The sequence below is a fragment of the Hyperolius riggenbachi genome, chromosome 11 (assembly GCF_040937935.1).
Source record: "Hyperolius riggenbachi isolate aHypRig1 chromosome 11, aHypRig1.pri, whole genome shotgun sequence".
NCBI lineage: Eukaryota > Metazoa > Chordata > Amphibia > Anura > Hyperoliidae > Hyperolius > Hyperolius riggenbachi.
This window is the reverse complement of record NC_090656.1, coordinates 212,421,857-212,449,806: the sequence shown is the minus strand read 5'-3', so window position 1 is coordinate 212,449,806 and position 27,950 is coordinate 212,421,857. Positions and strand designations below refer to the sequence as shown.

Here is a 27,950-nt window from a genome sequence, read left to right as displayed (position 1 = left end):
GCTCCATTTGTCGTCAAAAGATTCAAAGCAAAAGTAAATGACAAACACAAAATGCACTAAAAACTTAATAGAAAAAAAAAATGTGGTACTATGGTGGGCACCTTCCTCCACATGTTTTGGATCTGTGAGCCAACTGACCACATTTGGAAGGCATTATTTCTTATATACTGTATATTTATTATATATATTTATTATATATATATATATATATATATATATATATATATATATATATATATATATATATATATATATATATATATATATATATATATATATATATATATATATATAAAGATTGAGCACCAGTCCTGCTCATAGGGATTTATTGTTGTAACACAGGCATTACAGGCATACCAGTAGAAGTATAGGTGGACATACCGGCCTTACAGCCGTTTCGCGCCAACTACCGCTTTCTCAGAGACAGGATGTAGTCAAATGTATATACATAAATATTAACCACTTACCACTCCCCACTGTCTAAACCACGCCATTCGAGGGCGCATTGCCATTACTGCGGCGGCGTTCGCTTCCGGGACGTGTCCCGGTGCCGTTACTGGACTACATGAGCTACCGTCACCGCTGATCTGTGCTGTGAATTATGCAGGGAATCCGAACTTTCTTAAGGAGGGGGCCAGGGGCCGGGAACTGAGGAGGTAAAGTGAACAAACAAGCGAGTATGCGGGAGGGAGCAGGTTCTCAGCGCTGGCTGTGTCCCCATCTTCTCCACTTCCACTAGGGCTTATTTGAGGGGGAGGGCTTATATTTTGAGTTTACTCGAAATACAGTACATGCTAGGGCTTATTTTCAGGGGAGGTCTCAAATTTGGGGAAACACTGTAGTTACAGGCTCACTATACACCAGCGGTTCTGCAAGTGCAGCCTTGCTTTTAAGGGCATAAAGAGATGATTTGCATATTTGAGTGATGCATCATGGGAAACCGCAGTTGCTCACTTACAGCTGAATTATCGCAAAATTACATTTAGCTTCTCAGTGATGTGATTTACAGGGTATAATAGCCAGACGATGAGCCTGACCGCCAGAAAATAAACATCTCGTACAAAATCAGCAGCAACCGCTCTGTATTTTCCTCACAACTGCTGCATTTAAAGGAGGGCACATGACAGACGCTGCCTGGTGGGAAGCCTTATCCCAGCACAGATGACATCGCACTTAGGAAAATATGGATATATGTGAATGCCGCCCTGGTAGTATCACATCATGTCAGTGTGATGTGGGTGGATGTGGGTTCTGCACTGGGGACTGATCACCAGCTCAAACAACTCCTGCCTCGCTAATCCCTCACTGAGAGAGACATGTCCCACTCTGATGACATCACAGCTGTTTACTATTGCCCATCATTCACACTCGTGGCAGATGTGTTGGCACTTGGAATGAGGTCACAGCAGGGGGAGGAGGAATTGGCTGCCCGGGGCAGCACCAGGTGTGTTGGCACTCGGAATGATGTCACAGAATCCGGGGGTTGGCAGCCTGGGGCAGCACCAGGTGTGTAGCTGTAATCCCGCATGACAATCCCTTCCAACAACATCAAAGTTTCCAGTGAGACAGAAGATACAATATGGGAGACGGTTACTGGCAGAAGCTCAGATGGAGATGCAAAGGTCTTATTTACTAATATTCTCCAGGCTGCCAACAGTCGAGAGCAAAAGCTGATCTGCAAACGCAACCTACACACATCCAATATTGATTGGCCAATAACAGCCCAATTTTACCACCTATATGTAATATGAGCTCTTATACTACATGGAAATGGTAAAATTGGCCAATCTCGGGCCAATAAAAATTGGACATGCATATGCACCTTTATGTCTATTAATTTTTAAGGCAGATTTCCCGCCAGACCGATTTCCAACATGTCCGATCTGATTTTCAATAGCAGTGAACGGAAAATCGATCAGAAAATCAGATGGGACATGTTGTAAATAATCGATCTGGCAGGAAATCTGCCAGAAAATCTCATTGTCTGTACCTAGCATAAATGTCTTCTGCTATGTGGTGAAAAGGTCTGTAACCCTCACTTGGGTCAGTTCTGTATCGGACCATACCAAGGTTTGCTAAAAGATTAGCAAGTCAAAAAACATAACTTTTCTTGTACAAACTTTGAGTCCAGCTAAATCAATAATTAAAAAAAGACAGATTCTAATAGCAATCCCCATAAGTGAATATAAACAGTGAGTATAGAAGTGCTGGGAAGAATATCTGATCCACGAGAAAAACTCCACTACAGCTCTCCTTCTCGCCTCTCTGGTCGCTGTTAGTTAGTGGGCCTACAACAGGAGAAATTGGCAGCACTTCCAAATGCAAACTCCACCCGACTGACCAGCTGCATAGATGTGCAGAGCCCAAAACACGGGAAGATTCCACAACTTGCATTCAAAACAGATGCAGCAAATGGAGGACGTTAGCTTCCAAAAACTGTTTGCACGCAGATTGTTCAGTACTAGACTCTTCCACAGCATTGACGTGCCTTCACGGAAGAGACCTCTTTTTTTTGCTGTCTGTTAGTGGGTGTGTCAGGTTGACAAACCCACTAACAGACATTTGATTGCATGTATTAATTGGACATGCTGGAAAATCCCGGGCTGACATGCTTAATCGTATGGGCAGTAGTAACAGCGTGCATTCACCGCGACCAACTAACGCGACAGAAACTCCAGCTGCTGTCCCCCCCCTAATGTTTTATGTCCGTCCCCCCCCCCCCCCCTTCCCGGTGCCAGTGCAGTTGAACGTGACATCTAACTATGGTATCTTTATTTTCAAACTGATTTTCAAAAGATCATCATCTTGGGCACCCACCCTCTGGTAATCCTTACCTAAGAAGCCAAAATCACACTGAAAACTTTATACATTGCCAACACTAAGAGATCAGCGTGACAGCCAGAAACTTTATTTTTTTTTAAAGGAAGAACAATGGCAGTCCCCACATCCCTCTCACTTCAAAGTACCTTTAAAAATGCACCTGGGAACGCTTTCTTATGTGGATTAAATGTGGCATTTTATTGTTACCGTGAGCTCTTAACTCATTGTGTGGCAGAAAACATCTTGTGATGAGACCTTTGGGCGTCTTACCTGTCTCCGTATAGACGGATTGGGCGCGTTCTCTTCAAACTTGGCGAGCAGCTGCGTAGCCATTGACCGGACCTTGTTCTGATTGATGACTTCTTTGGTGTCGCTGCACTCGCTACCGGATCCGACGCCTTCACTTGTATAGATTGTTGCCTGCGGAACAAGATGACCGGCGTCATTTAAGACCTTTACCTGTTTTCACCCTAGTTGGCACAAACGCGGCGTTGGAACGGGTATCACAGATGGGAATTAGACATGGGCTCTCCTGCTAAACTTAGGCCACATACCAGACATACCAGCTGACTTCTAAAGATTCCAGTGAGGGAAATGTCGTGAGAAAAGTTCTGCTATTTGTAAATAAAGCTGCCAGATTCAAGGAAAATAAAGCGTACTCCCAAAACACAGAATTCACGCAAAATGGGAACCTGTCATCGAAGTATGACTGCAGGGTTAAGGTGTAGCTCCACAAAATGTTATTTGACTGGCCATTGAACAGTCATTTGTACCTTTCAAATATTTTTTTGTCTTTTAAAAGTTTTAAGAGGTAAAAATGTTAAAGGACATCCGAGGTGAAAAACTGATGAGAAAAAACAATTATATCTGTCCTCCTCCTAAAAATGACTTTTTAGATATCCCACAGTTTTATTTTATATTTAAATCTAGTTGTTAAGTCTTTACTGTTTCATCATATCTGCTTAATGACACCTTCATTGAAGTATGCCAGAGCTAAAATCTATGAATTAATTATTGACCCTTTTTTATCTCTTTCCTGCTCTCAGAAGCCTTTTACTGACATGAAAGTGTTTTATGGCTGTAACTCCTTATCAGTTGGGGTTAAGCCAGGGGTCTCAAACTCGCGGCCCGCGGGCCATTTGTGGCCCTCGATACAATATTTTGTGGCCCTCGCCAGCAAAAGCTTACTTATAGTTCACTTCAGTGCTCCCAAGTAATCCGCCGCATCCCCGCCGCTAAACGAGGGCTGCAGAGCCCCCAAGTCGCCCGGGGGGCAATCCGCCGGCATTTCCTGGAAGGGGCAGAGCTTTCAGCTTCAACTCTGCCCCTTCTGACGTCAATCGCTCGCCCCCTCTCTGTGAAGGAAGAGTGAGAGGGGCGGGCAGAGGCGGCGATGCACCGCGATTGACGTCAGGAGGGGCAGAGCTGAAGCTGAAAGCTCTGCCACTTCCAGGAAATGCCAGCGGATTGCCCAACCCCCCTCTCCCCGGGCGATTTGGGGGCTCTGCAGCCCTTGTTTTGCGGCGGGGACAAGGCGGATTACTCGTAATGGGAGCACTGAAGCGAACTATAAGGTAAAATAGGCAAAATAGTTCGCTTCAGTGTGAATTTGATTTTGAAATAAAAATCAATGAAAGGGACAGGGGGGGGGGGGGGGTTGTGTTCACCAATATACCAAAGCATATCATTATCATATCATATATCATTAGAGAAAATTATATAGATAGATTTAAAGGGAACCAGAGAAGAACGATTCCCCAAAAAATTAAATACCTAGCGCTTCCTCCAGCCCCCTCCTCCCTGATCGCTCCCACACTGTCCTCTTCTTCCACCTCGTTTGCCCAGTACTGGCCCCCCAAAAAAAGTCAGTCAGAGCCAGTCGACGCATGCGGAGTCTGGCCAGGTGCGCTCCCCTGTCTCATTCACTTCGCCTGGAGTGTTCTGCGCCTGCGCAGTATGCTCCAGGCGACGTGAATGCGACGGGAGCGCGTGCACAGCCGGGAGGCACCTGCGCAGTTGGCCCCGGGCCAGAGAACTTTTTGGGGCCAATTGCGGGCGAACAGAGAGGAAGAAGAGGCAGCCGTGGGAGTGATCAGGCCGGAGGGGGCTGGAGGCAGCCCCAGGTATGTATATTTTATTGGGAATCGTTCGTCTCTGGTTCCCTTTAAACAAACGCACAGGTGAATGAAACCAAGAGGAAGGGTGCTGGGATGAATGGAACATCACTACTGTCATTTTGTGTCCTTACACTAATCAATGGTCAGCTTACAAGGTTACTAGGTTAAATTTAACTAAAGCTATGTACCCATGTCACAATTTTTCAAATGATTTTTCCTGCGACTGGTGATTGGTGATCATTTCAGTGATCTCGCAACATGGGTATGAGTGTGCGATTAGACGCATGATGCTTTGCAACGCGCGATGATTGCAATTCTCACGGCAGATCAGATCTTTAAGATCCACAAGTGCCTCGATTTTTTTAACTCTCATTCGTACCCATCGTGTGCCATCGCGTGTTCCCGCAAGTAGGAAGATGAATCTGGGAACACTCGTTCATGCATTGGCCGCGAAGGCAAGGCAAGACATAGGCCGGGAAGGCAAGGCACTAGCGGAACACTCATTTGTCGGACCTCGTCACTGAGCGTTCCACGATATATCTAGCATTGAGTAGGAGGCTTAGAGAGTACCCGAGCCGGTTTTTTAAAGAAATTATAGGACACAGAGGCATGTTCTCTGCAAAATAACATGCCTCTGTGTCCTTCTGGTGCCGCTGCCTGTCCCCCCTGGGCTCTACTGTCCCCCCTCAAAGCTGGCGACAGGCTAGCGACAATCTGATTGTCACTAGCTTCCTGTTTACCTGCCAACTGTCAATTAAACTGCTCCCCCCGCCTCCCCCGCATTGCCTCCCCTGTATCGCTCCCGCACCTCCACCAACCTGCTCCTTGCATCTGTTGCCTCACTCCCCCGCCTCCTCCACTAGGCAGCTAAGCCGTGACCAAGCAAGTACTTCTGGGTCACGGCCATCTTGGATTTCCTCCGCCGGTGATCGGAGGTTTCACTGGCTGCCAAGGAGGAACAGGACAACAGAGAGCAGCGCAGATCGTTCGAAGAGATGGCGTGATGCAGGTAGTATATATATATATATTTTTTCTTTTTTTACAGCCTCCTTGTATTCTCTTTAAGAATCCCTGTAAGTAAACAGCACGGTTAGGCAGTCATATGTAATTATTATCTCCTAGCAGATCATTTTTCAATTTCTTTTTAAAAATAACTTTTCAGCACTTTGCAATTAAAAAAAAATACTAAAAAGTAGGTGAAAAAGTACCGCCAAAATTATTTGGAGTATTTTTTTTCTTGCTTGTGGTTTAAAATGCATTTTATTGCCAAGGTGTGAAAATATCATCCAGAAGAAAACTTGAGAGAAAAAGTTAATTGAATATGGGCCACTTTTTCTCCTAAGTTTTCTCCTAAGTAAAATCTTCAGACCTTCTCAATAAAATGCCTTTTAGGGCACCAGCAAGCAAGAAAATATTCAGAACAATTTTGACTGTACCTTTCCACCTAATTTTTAGTACTTTTTCATTTGCAAAGTGCTGAAAAGTTATTTTAAACAGATGTTGAAAAATTATCTCCTAGGAGAAAACTCATCATTACACTACGATTGCCGTCTCATACGGCGAAATCTATGGTTTGTCGGACATTTCAAACAACTTTTGTTGAGCAGGAGGTTTAAAGTGAACCTTAACTGTAAATAGATAAAAGAGTTTCACTTACCTAGGGTGTTGACCGCGGCGTGCTGAACCGATCCTCTGTCCGATCCTCTGTTCACCCGCCACAGCTAGGTCCACAGCGCCTGCGCGGCCCTTGCCACGTGTATCCTAGTATGCCTTCACGTCATCGAACGCGTCCTGCGCAGATGCAGTAAGAGGTTCTCTCACTGCGCCCTCACTGGACGCGTTCGCTGACGTGAATGCATACCAGGATACACGTGGCAAGGGCCGCGCAGGCGCAGTGGACCGCTGATTGATCAGTCGGCAAAACCGAAACTTAGCTGCAACGAGGGAACGGAGGATCGGTTCTTCACTCCACAGGCACAGGACGGCAGCGGGGGGCTGGTCGAAGCCCCAGGTGAGTGAAACTCCTCTTTTTACAGTTAAGATAGAGAACAGAGGTGCCAGTAGAATAAAAACAGCTAACATTTTTAAAAAGCAGAGGCAGACAAAGGCGCTCAATATGGACCTAGACTTTGTTAGCTGTACGCTCCTTCCTGTAGCCTGGTGAGTAGGGGTCACGTCTGCGAAATGCATTGCAAACTTTTGTGGAGTATATAAATAAATTTTCTGTGTTCAAACATCACTACGTTTATTGCATTTCTTTCGGAGTAGGCAAGTCCACCACTGCCACCCCGGTTTTTAAGAATTTTAGATATTTTTATTCTACTGGCGACTCTGTTCTCTGTTTTGTTTGAGTCCACCCCTGGTGGAGGGGTATTTTTACCCCAACTACTTCTTCCGATCTGCCTGAGTGGGAGCAGGTGTGGTATTCTCACCTGCCTCACGTCTGTGAGTAGAACTATACTTACTTAACCATTACCTCCCTACCAATACATACTACACCATATTGGGCACTCGGTTTCCCTTGTGTTTTTACAGTTAAGGTTCCCTTTGAATGTCATTACAGCCCAGTAATCTACAAAATGATCTCTCAGTGCTGAGGGGAGTACAGGCATGGATAGCGCTACTCTCACTGTAATACACTCCGGCAGATACTAATAGCTCTCATTATTTCTATCAGCCAGAGACACCTGCACATGCCTCGCCATTGCTGGCATTCTCTCTATGAATCTGCGCAGTGCTGCCCGCGCTGTCACCGCCGATTAATAAACACCGACCTCTTCAAAGAGCTGCACCGTCCGCCGTCTCCGCTTGTTTGCATCATTATCTTCTGTCTTATTTTCACCCTGCAGAGAGATGGAGGGAATAAGGAGAGAGAGTTACTACAGCCATAATCTGCTGTACATCGCAGCACATTGGCAATAACCCTATGGCAGTGCAGGAGCAGATTGTGGAGAGACCTGCAGAACGATCACCTCCCATAAATGTCTTATAGCTTGATGTTTGTTTGTTTTCATGAAGCCTGGTACACACTTTCCATTATGATTGGCCAATCATTGACCAATGTTACCACCTCCATGTAGTATGAGAGTTTAACTACACAATCTGCTCATAGTATTCAATATCTGTCGCCTCTGATACTACATGGAGGTGGTTAAATACTTCAGTGATTGGTCAATTATAATTTAAAGTGTGTACCAGGCTTTAGGGTGCATACACACATATAATTTTGATTGGACAGTTCCTGCCAATTTACCACTTCCATGCAGTATTAGTGGCCAATTACTGCCAATTTACCACCTCCATGCAGTATTAGGGCTAACCTACTTACAAATGACTTAAAGTGTACCTGAGATGAAAAACGTTTCAGGCACCAATACTTACCTGGAGTTCCGGCCATGGGAGCGCGGCGGGGGGCACGTGTGACTTGGCCAGGCTATCGGGCTGTGCAGTGGGGGCGCGGGAGACGATGAGGGACCAAGCGCTTTAAAGGGGCTTAAGGAAGCCCCAGGTAAGTATGGAACCTGAGACTTCTTTTGACTCAGGTTCCCTTTAAAATACTGTATATACTCGCATATAAGCCTAATTTTCAGTACAAAAATGTGCTGAAAAGTTACCCCCTTGGCTTATATGCGAGTCAATGGAGCAGAACAGATGGTGGAGCAGGTTTTGTTACTGGCAGGTTTTACTAGTGGCTCCCTGCTGTGTCCATGCCTTCCATCCCCTGCAACATGATGTGCAGAGTGCGCTGCTTAGGACTAACTATGTCCCCTGGCTTGTGGAGCGGAGCGTGCAAGCAACGTGTCAGCAGTGCAATGATCGGGGATTCTTTCAGTGTGGCAATCGCTGTGTATCATATTTATGACACCATCTAGTGGGGCCTTGAGAGACAGCTGTATGATCCTTGGTGCACATCTGCCTATGGGGAGGGGGGCTAACTTGTACTGGGGGCACACCTGGCTACTGTGGAGGGGGCTATACTGGGGGGCTAACTTGTACTGGGGGCACACCTGGCTACTGTGGAGGGGGCTATACTGGGGAGGGGGCTTATACACGAGTCAATCACTTTTTCCTGGTTTCTGAGGGAAAAGTGGGTACCTCGGCTTATATGCGGGTCGGCTCATATGCGAGTATATACGGTACAATGTTTCAGAGCTACAAAGTAAGTTGTCTTCCTATACAGTACAAAATATACAGAATATATACAGTATTTTTTTTTTAAATAACATATTTTTGTTGTTAAATGTTATAGTATTGTATAAACAGAGAGTAAAGTAATGTAAAACTTTTTAAAACCACATTAAAAATGACCAAAAACCATATGTTATACTACATGTCCAAATCGAGAGTCATCCCAAAGTAAACATTTATCCACGTTTCACCATGTTTAAAGGGATACTTAATCCTGTGTAAAAAAAACAGTTTTACTTACCTGGGGCCTCTACCAGCCCCCTGTTGCCGTCCCGTACCCTCACAGTCACTTTCAGATCCTCCTGCCCCGCCGCCAGCTAGTTTAGTGTTCGCAGACAGGCTTACTGCGCCTGCGCAGGGCTGGCCATGCATCATCTCCCCCTTTGCAGGTGCAGGAAGCTATTGCGGACGGGAGCGCGAAGAAGGCTACGCGTAGCCAGGCCTGTGAGCAAAACAAAAATAGCTGGCGGCGGAGGACTGGAGGATCCGATCGTGACGGCTGCAGGGGCTGGTGGAAGCCCCAGGTGAGTAAAACTGTTCCTTTTAAACAGGCTTAAGTATCCCTTTAGCGTGGTCTACGGCTATAGCAGCAATTAGACAGTAATTTGGCGGCCGTCAAAAGATGGAGCCCAGATTGCGATACAGACAGCGTAATTCGGCCAACAGCAATAGTTGAAAGCTGAACTATGTCTTTCCCCAGTGTCAATGGCGGCCTGGAGGGGGAATAGAAAGGACTTTTGCAGGAGCAGGGTGAGCAGTTTTTCGGGCTTACCCTGCGCCCAAATTTCCCGGCTCCCTAATTACATGTATACAACTGGGAAAGCCTCCGGATCATCCAAAGGTATCTATCTTTTTTTTTTTTTTTTAAGTAACAGGTACTCTAAACGAAAGTATAAGAGGCAGAGCATCATCACGACAGCCAGGCAACTGGCATTGATTATAACAGATTAACGATAAAAGCTTCCGTCTCACTTCAGGTCCCTTAAAGGCAATGTCCAAGCAAAATAAAAAAATGAGTTTCACTTACCTGGGGCTTCTACCAGCCCAGGCAGCTATCCTGTGCCCTCGTAGTCACTCACTGCTGCTCCAGTCCCCCGCTGGCAGCTTGCCGACCTCGGAGGTCGGCGGGACGTATTGCGTACATTTTTACGCATTCCCGCTAGTGCAGGAACAGTAACACATACATTTTTACGCATTACTGATTCAATGCATACATTTTTACGGGACTGGAGCAGCAGTGAGTGACTACGAGGGCACAGGATGGCTGCATGGGGCTGGTAGAAGCCCCAGGTAAGTGAAACTCATTTTTTTATTTTGCTTGAACCTTCCCTTTAAGGAACACAGATTCACAAGAATACACCACTTGATTGAAACCTAAAATAGATTTGGAAAATGTATGGCTTGCAAGCGTGTCTGAGCATGGGCGGGGAAGGCAATGCAGAAAGAGGGTGAGGGCAGTTAAAGGACAACTGAAGTGAGAAGAATATAGAGCCTGCCATATTTATTTCCTTTTAAGCAATACCAGTTGCCTGGTTATCCTGTTGCTCCTCTGCCTCTAACACATCCAGCCATAGACCCTGACCGAGCATTCAGCAGATCAGGTGTTTCTGACATTTTTGTGAGATCTGACAAGATTAGCTGCATGCTTGTATCTGGTGTTATTCAGACACTACTGCAGTCAAACAGATCAGCAGGGCTGCTAAGCAACTGGTATTGTTTAAAAGGAAATAAATATGGAAGCCTTCATAAGGGCTCTGCCTCTGACACAGGAGACCAGGGTTCGAATCTCGGCTCTGCCTGTTCAGTAAGCCAGCACTAATTCAGTAGGAGACCTTTGGCAAGTCTCCCTTACACTGCTACTGCCAATAGAGCGCGCCCTAGTGGCTGCTGCTCTGCTCTGGCGCTTTGAGTCCGCAAGGAGAAAAGCGCAATATAAATGTTATTTGTCTTGTCTTGTCTAATCTTCTCACTTCAGTTGTCTTTTAAAGGAAGTGTGGAAGGTCATATATGATCAAGCGCTACTTCCCAATCAATCTCCAGTTAGCGAGTAATCAAATGTTTGGTAGGCTGGGCCGCTACTGACCAGAGATGGATTAAGATGTAATAAGGCCGTAGGCAAGGTAGTAGATCTGGGGCTTCCTTGTGGTCCTTTTAGTAAGCTGAAGTGAAGAGAGGTCAAAGAAGGTGGCAACTGGGCCTAGGTTACCTGAAGGGTGATCATGCTCTGCTATTGACTAGTTTACAGCTAGTTTTAAGGCACCATCTAAGCATCACCCCCCCCCCCCCCACTCACACACAGAACATTTATATCGTGCTTTTCTCCTTGCATACTCAAAGCGCCAGAGCTGCAGCCACTAGGATGCGCTCTATGGGCAGTGGCAGCATTAGGGAGTCTTGCCCAAGGTCTCCTACTGAATAGGTGCTGGCTTACTGAACAGACAGAGTCAAGATTGAAATTCAGTTCGCCTGTGTCAGAGGCGGAGCCCTGTACAATATCCAGCCGCCCCCACACACTAAATAACAATCTTATGAACACTTCCATAGATTATACAATTTGTTACATAACGCACAACAAACGCCTGGCAACGTCATGCCCAGCTCCATCCAAGTTATAAATAAGCGGGTGAGAGGGACATTTCGGACTCTGATGAAGTGAGAAGCTGCGTATAATTCCGCCCGCCTGACAGCAGCCCAGCCACCCGCTGCCCCGTCGCACATGTGGGCCTCATTACCACAACGCGTGCTTGCGCTGCTCTCCCAGTGTTTTGTGTTCAAACACAAGACGTTACTCTGAAACTCAGGCAGAGGGGGAGGGAAGTCCGACAATGTCGCACAGTTCGCTTCATCCATGAGATAAGCGTTGCGTGATGGATTCCAAGCCGGCGCTGGGCTTTGTTTAATTCCGAAGGCGGGGAGCGGTGGAAATAAATTACGGATCTGGATAATTTCTGGGACAGACGTGGAAAAATAAAATAAGGGCTTTAAACGTCTCGATCGGCGGCGTCCCCTCGGCGTCCCAAACAATTATGCTGAGCAGGTAATCGGAATCTGAGCCCGATGGCGGGCAATTAGATGACATCATGGTGTCAGTTCAGGATGACATCACAATGAGACACGTCGGACTTATCTCCCCTCATTAGCGCAAGATGTCAGATGAAAGGACCGCGATTCCCCCTCCGCTCGCCGCAGCCTCTCCCGGGCGTTTCAGAGAGGACGGGGGTGAAAAGTACTGGAGGAGATGTTTGTTTAATGGGAATTTCAAAGAGGAAATTTCCTCTCGTGCTGGAGAGATTTAGAGACCGTTTATTTATCCAGGATTAAATTATATTGTCATAAATCACAGCGAATGGGAGGCTCAGCGGGATTCAGCACAGCTGCTGTGCATATTCCAGTAGGAGATAATTCACTTCCTTTACGTTACACGATACGCATCAGCCTGACTGCTCAACAGGCAACAGCGAAACTTAAAGAGGAACTATAACCAAGGATTGAACTTCATCCCAATCAGTAGCTGCTACCCAGTTTCTCACGAGAAATCTTAACTTTTTCTCTAATAGATCATCAGGGGGTCTGTGTGGCTGATGTTTCGGTGAAACCCCTCCCACAGTGTGATGTCATGGCTATGGTCCTGAGAGTGTGCTGTCTGTGAACCTCATTGCATTGTGGGAAACAACGATTTTTCCAACTGCCATGCAACCAGTATCTCACTCTGTGCATAGAACTTTCAGCAACGAACATTCTGTACAGATCACCTGGCAGGCAGGACTAAAGAGGTCACCACCAGTGATACATTTCAGAAGGTAAATCAGGGAGAGGAGAGATTTTACAATGGGTAAACACTGACTGACTAATCTATAAATGAATAGTTTAAAAAATAAGCAGTGTTAAAAAAATAAGCATTATGCTATTTTCATTAACGAATGCTACAAACTTGGCAGTCTTTGTGAAGTTTTAATGTTACCTGTTTATTTCAATATGCAGCCAGTTATTAATTTTTAAAGAGAACCAGAGATGAAGCACCCTCTTGTATTTTACCTTATAAATCAGTGGGAACATGACAGTAAACACCTAGGGCTTGATTCACAAAAGAGTGCTAACTGTTAGCACGGCCATTTTCGCATTGCGAATTTTCGCGCTAAACGATAACGGTTTCGCGCGCAAATGCGTTTTTTGCGCAAAAATGATATCGATTTCGCGGTAAAATTTGCGTTTTCGCACGAAAACGTTATCACGATCGCGCGCAATGCGAAAATTCGCGTGAAAACGCCCGTGCTAACAGTTAGCACTCTTTTGTGAATCAAGCCCCTAATCTGCTCTTTGTTTCATTGTTCTCGGTTTAATCTGACTGTTATCACCTCTGATAAGAATCCCCGACTGACCACTCAGTCTAGCTTTGCTACGGAAAGATTATAGCTGAGTCTGTCTTCTCTGGTGCCTTTTCAAGCCCAAGCCTGCCCCCTTGTGGCTCCGCTATAATGACTCAGCTATAATTATAACCTGCAAAGCCAGACTGAATGCTCAGTCCGGGATTCTTATCACAGCTGATAACAGACACTTTTAGCAGTGAGGATGAAACAGAGAGCAGGGTAAGTGTTTTCTCTAATGTTCTTACTGATATATATGGTAAAATACACAAGGGTGCTTTGTCTCTGGTTCCCTTTAAAACCTAATGTAAAACCGAAAGCTGCACTACCTAGCAAGCCCAGGAGGTGGTGTACTCTCTTTGGAGTATACACTGCTTAGAAATACCTATCTTATGAGTAATGATCTTCACAGAGAAGAAACCCGCGTTACTTATTTTTAATACCTGGACTATAGATTTTCACCCAATGATCCTTTCTGAAAAAAATCAATTAAAAAAAAATTGACTCCTACCATACTGCACATCAATTTTCAATAGATTCCAGCAGGGAATACTATTCAAGATTTTTTTTTTTCACTCTCTAAACACCCAAAATACTGTTGAGTGAGAACATCCTAAAGGGGCCCATACACCTAACGATTTTCCCGCCGATATACAGCCGTTTTGATCACAGTGATTGAAACGGCTGTGAAATTGCTGCGCACACCGCTGACAGAACGATCGATTTCCATCCGAAATCGATCGTTCCTGTCGACCCATCCATGCAGAAGATTTTTCTCGGTCGCCGGCGGGTCGGGAGTGCGTTGTTAGCGGCGTTCGAATGCCCGACGACCAACGCAATACAGCGGTAATACATTAACTGCTCCAGCCGGCGCGAGTCCCTTGGTCTTCTTCTCCGCTTCGGGATTCAGAGCTACACAGAACTTCCTGTCCCGGCAGGAAGTTTAAACAGTAGAGCGCCCTCTACTGTTTAAACTTCCCCTGGACAGGAAGTTCAGTAGCCGGAGCGTGGCGGGGCCGGAGCGGAGAAGAAGACAGCGGACCAGGGGACTCGTGCCGGCCGGAGCAGGTAATGTATGCAGGGGGGGTGGGGTGGGGCGGCAGCAGCTCCACAGATAGTGATCGGTTTCAGGCTGAAATCTATTCACAATCTGTTTGCAGTAAGGTGGCCATACGATCCCTCTCTGATCAGATTCGATCAGAGAGGGATCTATCTGTTGGTCGAATCTGATGGCAAATCGACCAGCGTATGGCCACCTTAAGAGTCGTAGTTTCAGAGATGCTATCAGCAGCTCTTCTTGCACCGACGATCATCCGTCGTTCAAAGTCACTTAAATATTTTGTTTTACCCATTTGACATTCCTTATATAAGAAACTCTGCATTGTTACGTCACTCTGCGTCACTGTTGGACTGGTTTACTTTCAAATAAGGGGTGTCACTAATTGGCCACTCTGTGTATGTCATCCAGCACTGATTTATTAATGATGGTGTGATTGCATCATGCTCTCTGGATTCTCAATGCAAAGCTCGTTCTTACCTTCGGCACTCGTTTTTTTCTTGGTAATGTTAAGTTAAGGTAATTGTTCAGGATCAGGTGTGGTGGTTTGGAAGGCTGAACTTCTCCATTATTCTCGCTGTTCACGCGGGGGAAATCTGCCAAGAGATTGATACATGTCAGAATCTCAATTACAAACCAAGGGGGCCCCGTGCAAAAATCTTCTGGGGACCCCTCATCAGAATCCAAACACCTCCTTTCCAGTAATGTGGCTGGTACACCACCCCTCCCTCACCAACCAAACCCCTCTAGTAAGTGGTCGGTTAAGCTCCTCCCACCCCCATACCATGTCTGGTCAGTAAAGTAACCTCCTTCATATAAGGTGGCATGACTCCTCCCCATAGTAGTGCAGCATTAAAGTAAGTGTAAAGCCTGGTACACAACTTCAATTTTGATTGGCCAATGATTGGCCACTTGTACCACCTTCAAGCAGTATGAGGGTAAAACAGAAATTGGCCCTTCAGTTTGTGTTTTTGCTTAATCAATGCTACATGCTTTATAGATTTAGGAGGTGATGTTGAATCGGAAGAGGTCTGTTGCTGAAGAGCTGTATTGGATTTGTGCACTGATTGTAATGGACGCGATGTCCATCACAGGCACTACTCTCACTGTATTTAGCTCTGATAGGTTATGGAACTTCACCAACTGGCGTGTGCTTTAAAATCAACTCCTGATCAATGATGTAAATCTATGGCATCACTGATTTTGCTCCATTTTTTCCAAAGAGCTCCTGATATGAAAATACATTTGTTATCAGAAGGCAATTCAAAACTTTGGCTACTAACTCTGCCACAGAATGAAAGTATAACTGCCTTTGGTCAGAAGTACTCACCAGCCGGCCTTAGTGGAGTTCCCCGGAACATTTCGTAGAACTTGGAGAGGTACAAGACCATACTTAGTTTGTCGGGTTCCTCTTTTGTTGCCAGCTCTTTGGCTGTGGTCATTGGAGAAATTCCAAACTCCTTTTCAGCAATATCAAATGCTAGCTGGTTGTTCCTGATGGCATCATCCTCATTCAAAGAGTCAAAGTCACTGGTGGGTGGAGAACAGCAGAAGATCAAAAGACCGGTCCGTTAATCCAACACTTCATGCAAAGACCAAGACAAAACAATGTTTATAACAAATTATGTTTACCATAAGCCACTTTAAAGGCCTCTGCCTAGGGCAGCAGGGTGTTGGGGTACCAACAAAATATGGTGGGGCTGGTTTCTCAAGACACTTACAAGGAACCCCAGTTGCTAAAAGCATCCAATCAGCTACTAATGAACTATTAAAGTAAACCTGTAGTGAAAAAGGTGCCCCTAGGGGATACTTCCCTCGGGAGGGGGAAGCGTCTGGATCCTAAAGAGGCTCCCCCCATCCTCTGAAGTAAAGGGGATCCAGCGCAGGGTGTTCTCCATTCTAATGACATTATTTCCGAATTTGACTTCACCCAAACTCAACACCAAACTCCACACTAGAGTGACCATGAAAGGGACAGGTATTTATCAGGCTCGGGTTCTCTTGTTCCAGATGGGGAATCACAAAATCTACACCTCTTCAGCCCAACTTGAATTACTTCACCATAGGAAGAGTTGGTTTTCCCAACTGCTACTGATATGTGCTTTGTAACACCGACGATGTCTATCTACATTGATATCCACAATATATAATGGTCTTCTTATGGACATCTCTACACTTTGGTGTCCATTTCTCCATTCTTCTACTGGCCATCTTTACGTGGAGATGAGTAAGTGTTTTGCTGGCCTAGCTTGAAGACTACAACTAGGAGTAACTTACAGGAGATCTGGCCGGAAGCGGTGGATGATGGCACACAGAGCCAGGCCACTTCTCCATGAGCTGGTCAGGTTGGTGATGTTTACGTTCCGGTAGCCCTCTGTCTGCTTCTGACACCAGGTCAAAAGTTTGTTGGGTCTGATGTCGGACTCTGATGGGAGGAGAAGAGAGGATTATTTAGCCGAGACTTAGCCAAAGCAGTAAATAAGGGCAAAACGTTGGAGCAGAGACCTCACATATGCTTACCGTGTCGGGACAGATTGACCGACCTCCTGATGGAACTGGCTCTCTCCAGAGGACAACCTTTCAACTCATCAGTGATGTAGAGATGCCTCACCTACAATAAAATATTTATAAACCTGTCATTTGTAATCATAGAGGTGTAAACTAAACTGAGTCAAATGAATTGACCACCCACAAAGCAAGTTTTGGGCATTTGCTGGCTTCCTGTGTTCTGCCAAAATACTGATGGTAAGCCCAGGTTTACCTCACCCCTACTTACTGCTGACAGGCTCATCTAACTGAAGTGGACCTTCTAAGAAAACCTGGCATAAATGGGCATTAGTTACAATATTAATACAATAATATATGAATTAATTAATATTAATTAATGATTCCTGAGCAAAGCCAGACTGAATGCTCAGTTGGGGATTTTATCAGGGCTGATAAGAAGCAAGCTGAACAGTGAAGAATGAAACCGAGAGCAGGGTAGGTGTTTTCTCTAATGCTCCCACTGACAAATATGGTAAAATACATGAAGGTGCTTCGTCTCTGGTTCATTTTAAGCTCAGGTGCTATGTATACACCTCTACCAGCCTTGTTCTGTTTTCTGGGCACAAACCTGATTTCCTCGGACGCTGATCTTGTGGTTGGGGTAGCGGCTGGTGGGGTCGAGGGTGTATTGGTCGAAGTTCTTGCTGATGTTCTCGGGTGTTGTCTGAGGTAGCAGCCGGTAGATGCTCTCCCTGGAACAAGAGAAAACGTTGACATCATCAGATGCTCCACTTCCTGGACCCTTTGCCAAGACTGCCCTGTGGCTCTGCGGTCGGGGCACCGGAGACGGTCATCAAGTCTACAGCCAAGTGATTAGCAGCATAAATATGTAACACGCCGTACATTAGATGATGTCACCGCTCAGAGCGCTATGCAGGCCTTCCCTGAGGTTTAATCTTCCCCCAGAGCGTGCAACCGCTCGCCATAAATTACCTAAACATCAAACTGCTGCTCTCAAAGTTTTCAAACTCAGTGACCACAGACGGGTGAGTCAGGAATGAATCGAGGACAAGCCTTAATGACTGGGGATAGATAAGGAAATCACAGAACCGGGCAGCGTTTTAAATTAAATCCAGCAAAGGGGCCATTACGTATTAAAGTCAAACTTTACATGAACTTTTTTTTTTTCTTTTTTATTCTGTTCTCCTGTCCACACTGTATAACATGGAGTGCAGACATTATTATTATTGTTATCATGAATTATAGAAGGAGAGTAGACTCAAGTTAAATACTTACCTAACGACGGAGGAAGATGGATCACGGCGACGCCCACTGCCAACAAGCGGTCCCCATCCATCTACCTGCCGGTGGGTACACGCGACGGCACATGACAGCACACGACGGGCGCGAACGAGAGTTCAAGTGATCGCGGTATTTTGCGCAGGAGTCATCAGGGATCTTAAAGGACACCCGAGGTGAAAATAAACAATTGTATCCATCTTCCTTCTCCTAAAAATAATTTTTTAAGATATTCCACAGTTTTATTTTTTATTTAAATCTACTTTAAGTTTTTATTGTTTTTACTCAATGACACATTCATTGAAGTATGCCAGAGCTAAAATCTAGGAACTATTGATCTTTTTTATCTCTTTCCTACTCCCAGGAGCCATTTTCTGCTAGAAAAGGGTTTTATAGTTGTAATTTCTTATCAGTGAGGGTCACGCTTTAGTCTGACCCAGTCCTGACTCAGACAGGAACTGCCACTTACATACCTGATGTTTAACTCTTTCAGGGAGAGAAAGAAAAAAAAGGAACACAGCCTAGTAATTTGTGTGCTAGGCACTGTACATACACATATCTATCATCATGTCACATGTCGCCGCGGGTATCCTTTAAAGATCCGAATCACTGTGATGGTAGTTATCGCCTTGCATCGCCAATGCAATCGCGCGCCTGTACTCATGTTGCAAGATTGTGGAAACCATTGTCAGTCACTCAAAAATCGTGGGTTGTTGGAAAAATGGTTGAATTTGATCAGAAAGAGATCTGTCAGCTGCCCATACACCACAGGCCGATTCCCAATTAATTTCAGCATGAAATCTTGCAGGAATCGGGCAAGTGACACCGCTGCCTCCCCAATGTACAATGTGCCCCCCCCCCCAGTGCCTGTGTGTGAATACTTTACCTCAGAGTCCACCGCCGAGTCGTCTCTGCACTGCCTCATATACGCGCGCGCCCCACATGGTTGGCAGCATAATGTGGGCACGTGTGTGACATGTTTATAAGGTAAAGTATTCTCTCACAGACACTGTGGGGGCACATTTTAAAGGGAACCTTAACTGAGAGTGATATGGATGTTTCCTTTTAAAGGACTTCCGAGGCCAAAATTAATAAAATCACACTATACCTTTGTCACGGACGGTTGCGGGGCCGCAGGCGCATCCTGGCACCGCCCGTGAAGAAAAGAACGATCGCACTCGATTCCCTGCATCGATTGCGCTTCAGATCAATAGAACCAAGATTTGATGTGTAGTATCCCCCTGCCTTGGAACAGCTGGGGGATCTGTCTTAGCTGAGTGAAAGCCTGGGGGGAGGTGTTAATTAGCTTGGACATATTTCCTGTGGAAGGCACAATTTCCCTTTTGGTTCTGGGAACCAGGTGACACTTAGCTGATCTCATGGAGAGGTTAATTAACCAAAGGATGCCTAGGTGCAGCCAAGCAGGCTACGAATCCACGGGAGGTCTTGACACTTTGCTCCCTAGTAAAGATCAAAGGAAAGTCAGCTGTTAGCAGCTAGAACACAACCTCAGTCTCATGGCATAATCCATAACTTCCCAGATCTGTCATATTTCTGGGGTTCCTGAGATGGCAGCTTCGCCAAACGTGGGGGAAGTGTAGCATGAGCCCCGGTGCTGGTTCTGAGGAAGTTTCAGAACATTCTGAGGTAAGGACTGCCAGTTAGGCAGTTTGAAAATGCCCTGATGATACCACACGGGTCCCACCCCTCATGTCTGGTATCAGGGCGCTGGGTAAATCGAGACAGACCTGAAAATGTTAATAAATCTGCCCTGACCTGTACGGTTCTGTGAGATAGAGCCCATATATGGGTAGATATGATTTCTAGCCCCAGTACAAGGGGAGGGCTCATCTCATCTTTGAAGGGGGTGTATGGCTCCCCGCCCTCACTCCCTCCTACTGAAGCAGGGGCATAAGAATGGCTGAGGACCCAAACTCAGTGTCCTCCACACTGAACCATCTTGCACTCATCAGATGCCAGCTTGAGGATATGCTGGCATCCACCTGGTCTGAACTCTGAACTCTGGACTTTGAAACCAAGAACTTTATGATTCTTCCCACAATAAGGACATCTTTCCAGGAACTAAGTATTTTTCTCCCTTCTTTTATTTTTCATACTGGCTATTACTGTTTTAATAATGGTTAATTTTAATAATTGTCTGTATATATTAATTATTTATATTGCTGTGAATAAAAGACTTCCTCCAAGTCATTCACTGTTTCGCTACCCTGCTTATCAGCACACACAGAAATGATCCCGGGTCTCTGAAGATACGCTACTGTTTGTTTGTTGTTGTTGGCTAGACAGAATATCGTGTGTTTAACCGTTTTATTCGCAGGATTAGTCAGTCAGTTAGTGGGCCCCACGGTCCCATGATAACCGCGGTGGTGGCAGTTTACTCTGAACCAGTGGGTGAAGTGGTAATCACCCGTGTCTCACAGGCTTCCTTCTGAGTTGTCTGCGGCTAATTCTTAACGGTTCCTGCGCATTGACTGCGACCAGAGTTCGCACGATCTGTGCGCTGGCACCGTTTAGAAGGCTAAGCGCGGTCAGCCACTAGGGCTCCAGTGACAGTGTTAGGCAGCGGTTGGGACCTGTGTTGTGCTGAAAGTATCTACGATAGCGCTAGCGCTATCGAGAAACGAACTAATTCGTTGGTGTAGCTGGAAGGCAATATATTTTTTATATATACAGAGAGACTGTGTAGCCAGTACCCCTCCCCAAAAGTTTTATTTTATTTGGCATGGAAATGTCCGGGAACTACAAGAAAATGGGCCTGGCGGACCTGCAAAATCTTTGCCAAGAGAGAGGCATTGATGTCGGCCGCAAGAAACAACAGGACCTGGTAACGGAATTGTTTCAATGGGATACCCAGCAACTGCGGGAGCCGGGAGTGTCCGCTGAAGTGGATACCAGCCCATCTGACAATCGAGGGGAACCAGAGACTGAGACTCCTGACCGTACAGAGGTTGTGCATCCTGAGGGCCCTGCATCAACAGTTACGCCGGAGAATGTCAGTGTGGACCCCAATCCCAGAGTTTGACAGTACTCGCCCGGAACTGGCCAGTACTGGACTGTCCGTTTGTACTGATCCGCTAATGCAGCAGGCGTTACAAAAGCTGATGGACACTGACCTGGACAAGTACCTGCAGTACATGCGTGAGGAGCGCCAATCTGCAGAAGCGCGGACAGAGCGCCAAATGCGGGAGGAACAGGAGCGGCAAGCGGCTGCTACGGAACGGGAGCTCCAACGACAGCATGAGCTAAACATGGCAAAAGTTCAACAGGCCAGCCGGAGTTCACCGCCCAGCCTCCCTGCTGAAGGAGCTGCACCACCCGTAAGTGCAAAATTTAAATTTGCTAATATTGAAAAAGACACAGACATTGACTTGTTTTTGCGGTCTTTTGAAAAAGCATGCCGTCAGTATCGTCTGTCCCAAGACCAGTGGGCCAGACATCTGACACCTTTGCTGCGCTACAAAGCGCTTGATGCCTTCGCAGAATTGCCTGCGGAGAAGGATAATGATTATGCTGCTATAAAAGACGCTATCATTACTAAGTACCAGCTGACGCCAGAAGCCTATCGGAAAAAGTTCAGGGCCTGGCAGAAAAAGCCTTCTGATTCGTACCGAGATGTGGCCAGCAGCTTGCTCACCACACTCCGCCAGTGGACACTAGGCCTCACCAAAGGGTCTTATGATGTCCTGGAGGACTTGATAGTCCTGGAACAATTTCTGAACATTTGCCCTGCTGATGTACGCCAGTTTGTGCTAGAACGCAGGCCGGCTTCAGCCACTGTCGCTGCAGACCTTGCTGAGACTTTTGCAACTGCCCGGGTGGCTGATACTCGCAGAACTGTCCCATCCAGCTGGAGAGGAGGTCAGCCCAATACTCTGGCAGACTCTCCTGCCCCTGTGAGCCGTCCGCCACAGAGGCCACCCAGCGCAGCTGCTGCACCCAGGACTGCAACGCCTGGAGAGGTCACCTGTCACTACTGCCGCCAGCCCGGACACATGAAGTTCGACTGCCCGGAGCGGAGACAGACACCACCAGCACCTGGATCATCTGCATCACCTGCACCTCACCCACAGCAGAGGCAACCCGCCAGCGAACCACAGCCTGGATCATCAGATTTTGTCCTGTTTGCCCGCGGAAAGGAAATCCGCGACCAAACCGACCAGCAGCAACTTGTTAGAGTGAACGGCAAAGTTGTCACCGGATTCCGAGACACCGGAGCTGACATCACGTTAGTTCACTCACACCTTGTACCAAAGGAGAGCATCAGCTCCAGCCGATCCCTTGCCCTTACTGGAGTAGAGGGCACCCTTTTCCACATAGCCCACGCAAAAGTGAAGCTGGATTGGGGAGTGGGAGGAGTCCAAGAACGGGTTGTTGGGGTTATGAAGGATCTCCCAGTCCCTGTGTTGCTAGGGACTGATTTGGGCAAGCTTGTGTCCTACTATGCACCTGCCACGACCGCCTTGTCGCTCACGGAAGGAGACGGACTCTCCACCCACCACCAGGTACTTTATACACTTGGGGGAGCACCAGGGGGAGGTGGGTTGAATGTGCCCAGTTCAAGGGTACCAGGTTCAATAGTGCCTGCTTCAAAGGCACCTGAGTTTGATGTACAGACTGTCTGTTGTGATGATGCTGTAGCTGTACCTGAGTTTACTGTACAACCTGTCTGTAATGAAAAAATGTCTATACCTGTCAATGTCATTACTGCATGCAATGATGATTTGAGTAATGTCCGTCTGTGCCATTCTGACAGTGTACCTGTGCTAGCAGTACCGCGCAGCTGCACTGCTCAGAACCCGAGCTCAGAACAGGTGGAGGGGGTTCCGGCCTCCTCCTCCTCCTCTGACCGCAGGGATGAGACCTTTCAGCCGCTGGCCTCGTGTGACATGAGCCAGTTGGCTGAAACTGACAGCGCCATATTCTTAGCCGCACTACAAAGTGACCCAAGCCTGGAGGTGCTCAGGCAGCAAGCCGCTGAGCAGACGGGGCCGCTTTCAAGGTGTACTGGGAAGGTGGGAGACTGTACAGTGAGTCTGTACAGCCCCCTACAGGTAGATCCCACGCGAATACCAAGTGGCTTGTGGTCCCGAGTGCGTTCAGGGGACATGTGCTGAAATCCGCACATGGTAATCCTCTGACAGGGCACTCGGGTGTCCGCAAGACACTCGCCGGTATTCGGAACCAGTTTTATTGGCCCCGGATGAACAGGGATGTAGCAAACTACTGCAAGGCATGTGCCGTCTGTCAGGAGCTGGGAAGGTCCAGGGATTCCCGCGGGGTTCCCTTTGGTCCACAGCCACCCAGCAGGGGAACCCTGCGTGGGCTGGCTGTTGACCTAACCAACCCACTGCCCGTTGTCAGCAGTCCCGGCGGGCACCACGTCCGACTGCAGTGGCGCAAACGCCCTGTCCAGAACGGTCCATGTTGGGTCAACCCTGAGGGTAGCAGACCGCGACCGGTCCAGGGGAACCGAGCCACAGGCTCCAATAGGTTTTCCCGCCGTACCGGCAACTCGAGGCCCGTCAGCCAGGTTAGCGGCGCCGCCACACATCTTGCGGATGAGTGGCTAAGCCACGGACAAGGGGGAGGGCTGTCACGGACGGTTGCGGGGCCGCAGGCGCGTCCTGGCACCGCCCGTGAAGAAAAGAACGATCGCACTCGATTCCCTGCATCGATTGCGCTTCAGATCAATAGAACCAAGATTTGATGTGTAGTATCCCCCTGCCTTGGAACAGCTGGGGGATCTGTCTTAGCTGAGTGAAAGCCTGGGGGGAGGTGTTAATTAGCTTGGACATATTTCCTGTGGAAGGCACAATTTCCCTTTTGGTTCTGGGAACCAGGTGACACTTAGCTGATCTCATGGAGAGGTTAATTAACCAAAGGATGCCTAGGTGCAGCCAAGCAGGCTACGAATCCACGGGAGGTCTTGACACTTTGCTCCCTAGTAAAGATCAAAGGAAAGTCAGCTGTTAGCAGCTAGAACACAACCTCAGTCTCATGGCATAATCCATAACTTCCCAGATCTGTCATATTTCTGGGGTTCCTGAGATGGCAGCTTCGCCAAACGTGGGGGAAGTGTAGCATGAGCCCCGGTGCTGGTTCTGAGGAAGTTTCAGAACATTCTGAGGTAAGGACTGCCAGTTAGGCAGTTTGAAAATGCCCTGATGATACCACAGGGGTCCCACCCCTCATGTCTGGTATCAGGGCGCTGGGTAAATCGAGACAGACCTGAAAATGTTAATAAATCTGCCCTGACCTGTACGGTTCTGTGAGATAGAGCCCATATATGGGTAGATATGATTTCTAGCCCCAGTACAAGGGGAGGGCTCATCTCATCTTTGAAGGGGGTGTATGGCTCCCCGCCCTCACTCCCTCCTACTGAAGCAGGGGCATAAGAATGGCTGAGGACCCAAACTCAGTGTCCTCCACACTGAACCATCTTGCACTCATCAGATGCCAGCTTGAGGATATGCTGGCATCCACCTGGTCTGAACTCTGAACTCTGGACTTTGAAACCAAGAACTTTATGATTCTTCCCACAATAAGGACATCTTTCCAGGAACTAAGTATTTTTCTCCCTTCTTTTATTTTTCATACTGGCTATTACTGTTTTAATAATGGTTGATTTTAATAATTGTCTGTATATATTAATTATTTATATTGCTGTGAATAAAAGACTTCCTCCAAGTCATTCACTGTTTCGCTACCCTGCTTATCAGCACACACAGAAATGATCCCGGGTCTCTGAAGATACGCTACTGTTTGTTTGTTGTTGTTGGCTAGACAGAATATCGTGTGTTTAACCGTTTTATTCGCAGGATTAGTCAGTCAGTTAGTGGGCCCCACGGTCCCATGATAACCGCGGTGGTGGCAGTTTACTCTGAACCAGTGGGTGAAGTGGTAATCACCCGTGTCTCACAGGCTTCCTTCTGAGTTGTCTGCGGCTAATTCTTAACGGTTCCTGCGCATTGACTGCGACCAGAGTTCGCACGATCTGTGCGCTGGCACCGTTTAGAAGGCTAAGCGCGGTCAGCCACTAGGGCTCCAGTGACAACCTTTTTTTTTTGCAGAATCCACGGAGGACGTCCTGCCATCAATGCAGGTCTTATCATTCCCCTACGGCTCGGCCCGACCCCACCGAACGGGTCGCACGGATGCCACCTCTAATATGGCCGCCGCCTTGCTCCGCGGCTGCGCAGTACGCTTTGTCGCTAGCGCGACTGCGCAGCCTATTGCCTGCCTCCTGCCGCGTACTAGGTCCCTGCATGCTCCCCAAGCGTACGTCGGGCGGGCGCACACAGGCTGCGCAGTCGCGCTAGCAACAAAGCGTACTGCGCAGCCGCGGAGCAAGGCGGCGGCCATATTAGAGGTGGCATCCGTGCGACCCGTTCGGTGGGGTCGGGCCGAGCCGTAGGGGAACGATAAGACCTGCATTGATGGCGGAACGGAGCGGAGGACAGGCAGGACGTCCTCCGTGGATTCTGCAAAAAAAAAGGTATAGTGTGATTTTATTAATTTTGGCCTCGGAAGTCCTTTAAACAATACCAGTTGCCTGGCAGTCCAGCTGATCTCTGTGGCTGCAATAGTGGCTGAATCACACCCTGAAACAAGCATGCAGCTAATCCAGTCTGACTTCAGTCAGCGCACCTGATCTGCATGCTTGTTCAGGGGCTGTGGATAAAAGTATTAGAGACACAGGTTCAGCAGGAGAGAGTCAGGCAACTGGTATTATTTTAAAAGGACAAATCCATATCCTTCTCAGTTTAGGTTCCCTTTAAGCTTAGGGGGACAGCTCCGGGAGTTCTGTTGCATTCGCCGCTCATCCCGATATCGTACGCCGTTACTGCCGTGCAAATCGACCCCACATCTTGCAGCATGTCCGATCAATGCACGGCCCAAAATTGGTCGCATCAATCGGACTTGTTCTTGGCGTCGCCGATTTTCATTCAATTTGATTATAATATTCAAATTAGATGGTCGATCGGCCGCTAAGTCGCCAGATGTATGGCCACCTTTACTTGCTTTAAAAAAACTGCAGCACATGTGATCAAACCAACACGGAAGCTACATTTTTCCAAGGTGTAATGTTTTGGAGGAAGTGCCTCTCAGTGATAAGAGTACTTTCATTAACTTCTCCAGGAAGTTCTTTGTGAAATGTATTCACTGTTTGGAATACTATACAGGCCATGGCAGTGTTCTCCCAGAGCAGAGAGGTGTGAGGGTGAAAGGACAGCGTATAAGGGAAGTATTTCATTCAATGCTCAGTGATAAGTGTTGAGGGGTCATCATGTGTGGCGGAGAGATAAGTCACACTAAGCAGGAAACACACAGAGGATCCTATCACTCAGGGGCAGAATCATGGAATGCATGATAAAGATCTGACAGCACTTCCTGCACATTCACTGTCTACTCAAAGCCAACCGATTACAAGTCACACATAGTCACTTCCTGCTGAAGAATGTCTCCAGGCTAAACTGGAGCTACTGAACTCACTGCAGCACAATTGATCCAGCAAAAAGGGATTAAAACATTAGTGTGCTCAGAATAAAGGCTCATTTCCATTGCAACGCAGGTGGGCATGCGTCAGCGCGGCTCTGCGTTGCAAATGACTCCCCAGGGGGTGGCGCTTGTGATCCCATTCATTTATAATGAATGAGATCGCGGTGTAATCGCGCCAAATTGTGTGCAACCATGTGCTGCGATCCAGTGGTGAATTTGCAGCGCATATATACGGAAACATCAGAAAGTGCATTCCATGCACTCTCTGATGTCCCTGCGATCGCGTTTCTATAAGCACGGCTAAAAGCGGAGGAACTGGTTAGTAATGCAATATACCGATTTTAGCCCCATTTTACAATACTGGTATTTCATCTAGAAGGTACAGTATAAGCTGTTACTCTATACCTATACTAATAGAAATCAGCACCCACTGCAGCTAGTTTACTATCAGTATAGGCACAGGGCAACAGCTTAACCACTTAAGTACCAGCAGTCTCTGCCTCCTTAAGGACCAGAGACCGCTGGTACAAGAAACTGCAGAATCCCGACGAATAGCCGCAATCGCCATCGCCACCGCACGTCGGGATCCTGAGCCACCCACTCTGCCGTCTCTATGACAGCAGAGTTCCTGTGAGCCGCCAGGAGCTGCTTTCATTGGCTCCTGACCCTCCCATCAACGTAAGGCAATGAGCTGCAGCGGGGAAACAGCGGCGAGATCGTCGGTAGCGCCGAAAGCGTGGCGTCGGATGATTGAAATCTACGCCCTGCCAGCCAGACTGCCATCAAAACAGGGCGTAGATTTCAATCAGCGAGGTCCTTAACCTCCTTAGCGGTAACCCCGTGCTGGACACGGGGTAAGCCGCCGGAGGGTGCCGCTCAGGCCCTGCTGGGCCGATTTCCATAATTTTTTTTTTTGCTGGACGCAGCTAGCACTTTGCTAGCTGCACCAGCACTCTGATCGCCGCTGGCCCCCGCCCGATCGCCGCTATCTGTTGCCCCCCCCCCAGACCCCGTGCGCTGCCTGGCCAATCAGTGCCAGGCAGCGCCGAGGGGTGGATCGGGACTCCCAATGACGTCCCGACGTCGGTGACGTCATCC

The 27,950-nt window shown here is 47.4% G+C and overlaps 1 protein-coding gene and 1 long non-coding RNA gene across 14 annotated transcripts in view; one reads left to right on the top strand and one right to left on the bottom strand.

The window, feature by feature from the left end:
• The window catches only part of MICAL2 (microtubule associated monooxygenase, calponin and LIM domain containing 2), a 367,727-nt gene that overhangs the window by 175,465 nt on the left and 164,312 nt on the right, over window positions 1-27,950 (bottom strand). For all 12 annotated transcript variants that reach the window (XM_068261193.1, XM_068261192.1, XM_068261195.1 and 9 more), the window contains exons 10-16: window positions 17,662-17,785; window positions 17,067-17,157; window positions 16,824-16,971; window positions 15,877-16,076; window positions 15,027-15,142; window positions 7,712-7,780; window positions 3,091-3,240 (exon numbers count right to left, since the gene is read on the bottom strand). In XM_068261193.1, coding sequence (XP_068117294.1) covers window positions 3,091-3,240; window positions 7,712-7,780; window positions 15,027-15,142; window positions 15,877-16,076; window positions 16,824-16,971; window positions 17,067-17,157; window positions 17,662-17,785 — 898 coding nt within the window. The remainder of the gene's footprint in view (window positions 1-3,090; window positions 3,241-7,711; window positions 7,781-15,026; window positions 15,143-15,876; window positions 16,077-16,823; window positions 16,972-17,066; window positions 17,158-17,661; window positions 17,786-27,950) is intronic.
• Window positions 1-27,950, top strand: part of LOC137538833 (uncharacterized) — a 38,720-nt gene that overhangs the window by 1,429 nt on the left and 9,341 nt on the right. The window lies entirely within an intron of this gene.